The sequence below is a fragment of the Galeopterus variegatus genome, unplaced genomic scaffold (genome assembly GCF_000696425.1).
Source record: "Galeopterus variegatus unplaced genomic scaffold, G_variegatus-3.0.2 Scaffold455, whole genome shotgun sequence".
NCBI lineage: Eukaryota > Metazoa > Chordata > Mammalia > Dermoptera > Cynocephalidae > Galeopterus > Galeopterus variegatus.
This window is the reverse complement of record NW_007726566.1, coordinates 417,828-427,638: the sequence shown is the minus strand read 5'-3', so window position 1 is coordinate 427,638 and position 9,811 is coordinate 417,828. Positions and strand designations below refer to the sequence as shown.

The following is a 9,811-nucleotide window of genomic DNA, read 5'->3' as shown; positions in this document are numbered from 1 at the left end:
TCCGAACCCTCAGCGGGAGCGCCACTGTGCTCTCAAGCGGCGCACTGTAGCAGTGCGCCACCGGGCCGGCCCCCCCCACATTCATTTTTTCACTGAATTATACTTGTGTTAATGCTTTCCCCTCATTTTTTTTTTTTTTTTTTTTAAAAAAAGATGACCGGTAAGGGGATCTTAACCCTTGGCTTGATGTTGTCAGCACCACACTCAGCCAGTGAGTGAACCAGCCATCCCTATATATAGGATCCAAACCCATGGCCTTGGTGTTATCAGCACCACACTCTCCCAAGTGAGCCACGGAGCCAGCCCCCACCTTAGCTCTTAAATGAAATACCCATAAGACATTACCAAATAGAAAACACCTTGGCATTACGCAATCCCTACATAATAAATCTTTCAGAGTTGAAATGCCTCATCTCTGTACCCTCTTTTCTGATTGTAATTATGCAACATTTTTTTTTCCTTTTATGCTTTGGCTACCAGAATGCCAAAATGTGTGTGTGTGTGTGTGTGTTTTAATCGAAAATCATTTTTTTCAGGAGTTTCTAATTAATCCCTCTCACATTGCCAATTTTTAGATGCAGAGATTTGCTTTGAAGTTACATTAGCAATTAGTTTCAGTCTTCTTCCATGCAAAACATGTATACATACATTTACATTTATTTTTGTAAGTATAAATATATAAATAAAAAGTAAAAGTTCCATTATCTTTCCCTATTTATTTGACTGGCCACCCTTCACCCCATCCTGAGGTTAACTGTTATTTTTGGTGTACATCCTTCCCGATCTTTTTCTATGTTCACACAGACTGATAAAGAAATCTATATCAAAATATGTGTATCTGTAGATGCATACATTTTGATGTTTTATATATGTGATAATACAGAATTCTTTTCTTTTTTTTTTTTTTTTGTCTTTTGTCTTTTTCCGTGTCCGGCAACGGATCGCAACCCTCAGTGCTGCCCCCGTACCGGACCGGGGACCGGCAATGGGATCGCAACCCTCGGTGTCGCTCCCGCGCCTCGCTCAGCCAGTGAGCGAGAACCGGTCTGTATGTGGGATCCGAACCCTCGGGCGGGAGCGCCGCCGCACTTCCCAAGCGGCGCACTATCCAGTGCGCCACCGGGCCAGCCCCAGAATTATTTTCATTTTTGCAACGTATGTTCCTGTTCTTGTTTCTGTTGGTGGTTTTTTGTTTTTGGGGGGTATTTTTTGGTGGCTAGCTGGTTCAGGGATCAATCTCTGGACCTTGGTGTTATTAGCACCATGCTCTAACCAAGTGAGCTAACCAGCCAACTGTTTTTTGTTTAATGTGTATTTACCTGGTTGTATTTATTCTAAAGCTATGCTGTCCAATATACAGTAGCCATTAGCCCCTTGAAGCTATTTAAATTAACTAAAATTAAACGAAATAAAAAATTCATTTCCTTAGTCTTACCAGCCATAGTTCAAGCACTCAATAGTCACACATGGTTTAGTGGCAACTGTACTAGGACAATGCAGATAAAAAACATTTCCATCATCACAGTTAGTTCTATTGGACCACGCTGCCCTAAACAGCAGTTTGTATTGTACTTAATATTTTTTTTATTGAAACACAATTGATTATACATATTTGTGGGGTACAGAGTTGAACATCAATACGTGTGTACATTATGTCATGATCAAATCAGGTAATTAGTATACTCATTTTTATAAAACTTAGTAATCATTCTATGTGACTCAACCAATTTCTTGCTACCCCTCCCTCCTCTAATGACTACAGTTCTGTTCTCTCCTTTTGATAGGTCAACATATTATTGTGATTGTTGTTTCTTTCTTTTTTCCTTCTTTCATTCTTTCTTTTTTATTGATATTTTAGCTCTCACTTATGAGTGAGGACATGTGGTATTTCTCTTTCTGTGCCTGGCTTATTTCACTTAACATAATCTTCTCCAAGCTTATCCATGTTGCTGCAAATGGCAGAATTTCATTCTTTTTTGTGGCTGAGTAGTATTCCATTGTGTATATATACCACATTTTCCTTATGCAGTCATCTGCTGATGGACACTTCGGTTGGTTCCATATCTTGGCTATCGTAAATAGAGTTGCAACAAACATGGGAGTGCAAGTATCCTTTCGACATGATGATTTCCATTCCTTTGGGTATATACTGGGATTGCTGGATTATATGGCAGTTCTATATGTACTGTACTTATTTCAATTATAACGTATGAAATATTAGCCTAAGTTTCTATGTAGCCTTCACAATTCTAAGTTTTAATGGTTTTAGAATAATAAACCATCTTGATAAATCATAATTTTTAACTTGCTAATATGCTGCCTTTAAAAATTGGGGGAATGGGGGTAAATAATACATATAGATAGTAAAAAAAAAAAAAAAAAAAGTCAGTTTTAAAATGAAAGTGAATCTCCCCACTGCCTCTGATCTCTGCTCCCAAGTTTCCTTCCTTGGAATCACTGCTCCCAGTTTCTTGTATGTCCTTACAGAGGTATTCCATATATATTCTTAAATTCATAAAAAATCTAACTAAGGGCTGGCCCGTGGCTCACTTGGGAACGTATGGTGCTGATAACACCAAGGCCACAGGTTTGGATCCCTGTATAGGGATGGCTGGTTAGCTCGCTTGGGAGAGCGTGGTGCTGACAACACCAGGTCACGGGTTAAGATCCCCTTACTGGTCATCTTTAAAAAAAAGAAAAAAATCTAACTAAAAACATACTATGTGCCAGGACCTATAGACCAAGGATGTAGCTGTGAATGAGAGAAACAAGATTCTTTCCCTCAAGGAACTTATATTCTAGTGGGGAGAACAGATCATAAATAAGGAATTTATACTTATATGCATATAATCTATAATTAAACTAATATGTACTTACTTTTAATTACATATAAGTGATATAAAGAAAAATATAGGAGAGTAAACAAAGAAAACTAAGGAAGGGGGAGCATGCTTTAAAAAGAGTGGTCTCAGGGCTGGCGCGTGGCTCACTCGGGAGAGTGCGGTGCTGATTAAAAAGAGTGGTCTCTTTGAGGAGGTGGCAGTTAAGCAGAGCAGGAGTGAGGACGAAAGCCATGTGAGGATCTGGGGAACATCATGCCAGCCAGGGGGATGACAACTCCAAAGATCTTGAGGTAGAAACAAGCTGGGTGTGTCTAAGGTACAGCAAGAAAATCTGTGCGGCTGGAATGCCATCAAGTGGCAGGTGATGAGGTCAGAGTGGTAGGCAAGGCCGGATCCTTAATGTAAAGCTTTGTAGAGCCTAGATTTTATTCTACGTGTGATGGAAAGTCACTGAAGTATTTTGAGCAGGAGTGATGTGATCTAGTTGACATTTTAAATAAATCACTTTGACCGCAGCATGAAAAACTGACTATTACAACAAAAATGGAGGAAGCAAGATGACCAACTGGATGTCTACTGCAGTAATTCAGATGAGAGTCTAAACCAGCATGGTGGTGGTGCTGGTGGTTGTGGTTAGGGACGGTGAGAGGTGGTCAGATGGGACATATATTTTGTGGCAAGAGCCAATCGGACTTAAAGATTACGGTTAGAAGTGGGGAGAGAGGGCCGGCCCGGTGGCGCACTGGAGAGTGCGCCGCTTGGGAGCGCAGCCACGCTCCCGCCGAGGGTTCAGATCCCATGTGGATACCGGTTCCCATTCAATGGCTGAGCGCGGTGCGGGCACAACACCGAGGGTTGCGATCCCGTTGCCGGTCCCTGGTACGGGGGCGTGACACTGAGGGTTGCGATCCCGTTACCGGTCAGTAAAAAAGAGACAAAAAGGAAAAAAAGAAGTGGGGAGAGAGATTACAAATGGGCAGCACAAGTGAATTTTTTAGAGTGATGATTGCGGTGATGTTATACAACTCCATGCATTTGTCAAAATTCATAGACTAATACCCCAAAATGAGTGAATTTTATTGTATGTAAATCAAACAAATTTTTAAAAGAAAAGCCAGGAAAATTCTGAAAAAAAATTAATATGCAGTAATTCTGTATGGAACTACATAGATATAAGAATAAACAGAACAGAGCCAAATATGTATTAAATACTGCCTTAATCCGATACTAAATTCCTCTATCAGTGAGCTAACGATAGATGTAAATACATAAATGGTATTACCTCCATAAACTAGGCAGGCTACTAGGAAGAAAAAAGTTGGATTCCCACCTGATTCCTTACACCAAAATAAATTTAAGATGGATCAAAGATTTATGAGTAAAAAATGAAACCAAAGAAGTACTAAAAGGAAACATTGGGAAAATCTGAGAGATGGAAAAGTCTTTATAAGCATTAACTCCAAATCCAAAAGTCATCAAAGAAAGTTTGGAAAATACATATATAGATATGTGTATCTGCTGTGCAATTTATTAAACTCTGTTTTGTATCTGAAATTTTCATTAAAAATATGTTGGAAGGAAAACTAAAAATAGAGAGGGCTAATTTATTACCTTGTGAGTTTTGCCAAATGTCATTTTAATAAACCAGTAGACCTCATTTATTAAATTATTAGGCAAAAAACACTAAGCATTAACACAAGTTACTAATCTATAGTCTGTTACTGAACATTAGATGAGAATATATATATATTTCTGATTGTGGTTAGGTATTTCATTTTCTATCACTTATCTACATGCTCTTTTCTGGTAATTTCATCTGTCCCATGGGCTTGAATATCTAGTATACACTGATGACCCTCCAAATGGTTTTTCCCCAACCTCTCTCTTGAACTCGACACCTATACCAATTCTGTATTGAACACTTCAACTCAATAGGCACCTCAAACTTAACACATTCAAAATCTTAATGTTAGATATCCTTCCATCCCTGGCAGTCTTCTCCATTTCAGTTAACATCAACTCCATTCTTCCAGTTGCTTAAACCAAACATTTTGGAGTCATCCTTCCTCTTTTTCACAACCCATTTCCAATTTGTAAGCAAATCCTTGTCTGTCTTAAAAATATGAACCCTCGGGCGGGAGCGCTGCCGTGCTTCCCAAGCGGCGCACCTATCCAGTGCGCCACCAGGCCGGCCCATAAGCTTCGTTCTTAAAAGGCAAGAACCACACTTGCTTTTTTAATAACTTTACCTAGCCCTGAGATGGGATTCTGTACACTAGTAGATGCTCACGTTGTTCTATGTACTGACTAATAATATAATCTTCATATTCTTATAAAGATACCAGATATCAAGATTTATTGACTTATTAAAGTTGATCAGTCCCTGATTATTTATAGTGAGCATGCTGTAAATCACATTGCAAAGCAGTCTGAATCCTCTTTCTGATTCAAACTTCCTTAATCTCAAATTGAAAATTCAACATTCATGTTTAATCTTTCATTATGTAACTGATCCGAACAGTATTTTCCACTGGAATTAAGGTCATGGACATAACTGGCTAGTGTCTAAAAGAAAAGTTTGTAAGAGGCAGTGTAGTTTGGGGTAAGATTTTATCTGTAGATCCAGACAAACCTAATTTTGAATACTGACCCCATCACTTATAAACTGTGTGACTTTAGGAACATTACCTAATTCTCTAAGCCTCAGTTCCCTCATAAACTGGTAACTCCCTACCTCACAAAGTTGTTGTAATGAGTAATTGAGATAATGCTGAAAAACTTTGCATTATCCCTGGCTCAAAATGTTATCCTTTAATAATTATCACTATTAAAGTAGAATAGTCTTTCTACACACCATTTCTTTCCAAGGAGAAATTAGTTTTTGGGTGTCTATTGTGTGGAAATTGATTCCTATACATACTGTACTGTCCACTGCTAGTCTGATAGATGGGAGTAGGAACAGACATAGAAGTGACAGCAGAAACTCCAGGGTTTTCTCCGTCTCCTTTTCTGCCCCGTGTGTCTTCAGAAGATAGGTCTTTCAAAATTTTTCTGTGAAAAACAGAACTCTATTAATGTTGGTAATGAGAATGCTTTTATAAAAAGAAATTGCTAAACCTTTTTCAATCTCAGGTTAAAAGTCCAGTGATCTACTAGACACCTAAACTATTATGTCAGGAATCCTTTTTGTTTAGCACATACGGTTATAACGATGTGCTCCAAGCTAGTTACATTTTAGTTTATGACTATCAGAAGAGAGACAGTAATACACTAAAACAAATACTCAGAGTGCTTTTCTACATACAAGGCCCTTGTAGAAGAATAAAATGTCTCTTTCCCCTGTAACAGAGATGGCTCCATTGTGAGATATTTAATTAATTAACAAAGTATTATTCCTAAGTAGTGCCGTGACCTTCATTTAAAAAGATCAAATTTACTTTTTTTAACCCCACCTCTCACCCCCAATTTTTTCAGCCTTCAACTCTATAGAGGAAGAGAAGCCCACAGTTTTCAAAAAGAAACAAGATTAGCAATACTTCTATAATAATGTACAGAGTAACAGTGATAAATAAAATTGCTTATATTAACAAAAAGAGGTAAATATGATCCCAGAGGTATCCTTCAGACTTGGGGAAATGGAACACATGACAGGAGTAAGGAGATGGAAAAGTATTCCTTGCTGAAATGAAAGGCCTTCCAAAAGACAATTGGTAGTGGAAGGAAAAAGTAAGCAATAAACATTGTTTTGGCGTGGGGGAGAGAAGAAAAAAGAAATGTTTACTCAAGAATTCCATGTTCATTGTAGAAAAATCAGAAAACTGAAATACTTGTGTTGAAAAAAGAATCACAAAGGAAAAAATATACCTTTAGCATTAAAAGAGATCTTTCATTTTATCTTTGCCAACCTTCCAGCCCATGGAGGAATTCCCTCTCAAACATTCCTCATGATCTCGTCTTCTAGGAATAAGGTATCTGCCTACTTCCAAAAAGTAAACCATTTCATTATTGAACCACTAGAGCCCTTCCTTATTTAAGGCCCAAAGCTGGTTCCTCTCAGTGAGGCTACAGAAACTAAGTCTAATCCTAATTTTATATCCATGCTTCTTGCAAGTGCCACAGGTCTTTATTCTAGGACAAATACAGTTCCTTCACATGCTCCCCTATAACAAATTGAAGATCGTTCTCCAGCTTGATCTTTTTTCTCTGGACAGTCTTCCCACCAAGAGCTAATACAGTTGTAGACTGCATTAACAGAAGTTCCACATAGAGAACAAGGGAGGCAGAAGTCCTATATCTGTTTCTGGAATTTATAGAACAGTCATGGTAGTTCCTAAGCCTGCATATGTATCAGAAGATTGCCCCAATGATTGAACAAGTAGGTCTGGGTAGAGATCCAGAACCCATTTAAACAAACTGCCTGCAAGGTCTTATGCAGCTAGCCTAGCCAGAGACTGGAATGCTGTGCCAATTTCTTTTTCAATTTTAAATTATGAAACATTTTGAGCATAAGGAAAAGTACAGAAAATGAAACACCTGTGCACCATATACCAAGAATCAATAGATGCTAATATTTTAATGTATTTGCTTCAGATATTTTTAATAGAAATCAAGCTACAGATACACTAAAATGTCACCAACAGTTCCTTCCCCTACTCTTCTCTCCCATAAAGATTACCATTATCTACATTGTTATGTATCATTCCCATATACAAGGGTACTTCAGAAAGTCTGTGAAAATGTAGAATTAAAAGATAACACAAGATCTGTCTGGTTAGCTCACTTGGCTAGAGCACACAGTCTTATAATTAGTGTTATAACAAGGGTTTGGATCTCTGTACTGGCCGGCTGCCAAAAAAAAGAGAAAACACAAATCTTTCTATGGACTTTTTGAAGAACCTTAAGGAATTACTTTATTTCATATTAGTCAGAGATATTATTTGCTATTGGTTCTGTATTCTTTCTCATCCTCCCAACTTGTCCTTGGAGAGCATTAGAGTGTGGTCTTTTTTGACTTCTCTTATCTATCTACATGCTCTTTTCTGGTAATTTCATCTGTCCCATGGGCTTGAATATCTAGTATACACTGATGACCCTCCAAATGGTTTTTCCCCAACCTCTCTCTTGAACTCGACACCTATACCAATTCTGTATTGAACACTTCAACTCAATAGGCACCTCAAACTTAACACATTCAAAATCTTAATGTTAGATATCCTTCCATCCCTGGCAGTCTTCTCCATTTCAGTTAACATCAACTCCATTCTTCCAGTTGCTTAAACCAAACATTTTGGAGTCATCCTTCCTCTTTTTCACAACCCATTTCCAATTTGTAAGCAAATCCTTGTCTGTCTTAAAAATATGTCCAGAATCTTACTCATCCTCATCACTTCCACTGTTGCCTCCCAAGTCCTCTTGACTGGACAGTCACAATAGCCATTACTGGTCTCCTTTAGTCTACCCTTCCCTTGTTACAGTCCATCCTCCACACAGCAATTAGTCATTTTTTAAAAATGTCAGTGAGATCAAGTCACTCATCTGCAGTGGCTGCCTGTCCCATTCAGGATAAATCCCATGACCTGCAAGGCCATATGCTGTTTTCTATGACCTCTTTAACCTCATCTCCAACTACTCTCTGTTTTGCAAAAGGATTATCAATTTTATTGATTCCCCCCCCCCAAAAACAACCAGCTTTTGGTTATATTACTAGTTTCTCCTTTCAATTTCACTGATTTCTGATCTTTATTATTTCCTTTCTTCTGCTTGCTTTGGGCTTATTTTACTCTTTTTTTCCTCCTAGTTTTTAAAAGTGGAAGCATTTAAAAAATAAAATAAAATAAGATGACCAGTAAGGGGATCTTAACCCTTAACTTGGTGGTGTCAGCACCACGCTCTCTGAAGTGAGCTAACCGGCCATCCCTTTACAGGGATCTGAACCCCTGGCCTTGTTGTTATCAGCACCATACTCTCTCAAGTGAGCCACGGGCCAGCCCTAAAAGTGGAAGCTTAAATGATTGACTTGAGACCTTTCTTCTTTTCTTTCTTATGAATATTCATGAGACACAAAGCTGATTGTCCAACCTCCTGCCCATGATGTGGGGGCTAGATTCATACTGGGGCATACTGATTACCAGAAATTACTTTTGTACTCTTTGTCCCCTCACAATTATCCCCCAATCTCCCGCCCCTTCCCCCTCTCCCCTCAACTCCAATTTGTAGCCCTAGAAATGTTCCCTCCCTCTGTTGGATCACGGCACTGCTGTGGTCTTTCTTTCCTGCCTTCCTTTCTCTCTTAGCTCCCACATATGAGTGAGCAAGTGCAGTATTTATCCCTCTGTGCTTTGCTTGTTTCACTCAACATTTCTCCAGGTTCATCCATGTTGTTGCAAATGGGAGTATTTCATTCTTTTTCATGGCATAGTAGTATTCCATAGTGTATATATACCAGTTTCCTTATCCAATCATCTATTGATGGACATTAAGGTTGGTTCCATATCTTGGCTGTTGTAAACAGAGCTTTAATAAACATGGGAGTGCGGGTATCTCTTCGACATGATGATTTCTATTCTTTAACATATGATATCCATTATCTTCTTTTCTAATATAAGCATTTAATGCTATAAATTTTGCTGTAATTGCTTTTCCCCACTTAGTTACATTCCACAAATTTTGTTATTTTATATTTTCATCAGTTCAAAATATTTACCTTAAGACTTCCTGTTTGGTCCATGAATTCTTTCTTAGTTGTGTGGTTTAATTTCCATGTATTTGGAGGTTTTCCTTTATCTGTTATTGGTTAGTTTAAATCAGTATGATCAAAGAACATACTATATACATGATTTTAGTTCATTTAAATTTGTTAAGGTTTGTTTGCTAGGATGTGATATTTCTTAGTGGAATTTCTTTGTGCACTCAAAAAGAATGTTCATTCTTTTTTTTTTTTTTTTTTTTTTTTTTTTTTTTTTTTTTTT

At 38.0% G+C, this 9,811-nt stretch overlaps 1 protein-coding gene across 2 annotated transcripts in view; it reads right to left on the bottom strand.

Moving 5' to 3' along the window:
* Positions 1-9,811, bottom strand: part of ATF1 (activating transcription factor 1) — a 50,463-nt gene that overhangs the window by 9,004 nt on the left and 31,648 nt on the right. For both annotated transcript variants that reach the window (XM_008568977.1, XM_008568976.1), the window contains one exon: positions 5,764-5,894. In XM_008568977.1, coding sequence (XP_008567199.1) covers positions 5,764-5,894 — 131 coding nt within the window. The remainder of the gene's footprint in view (positions 1-5,763; positions 5,895-9,811) is intronic.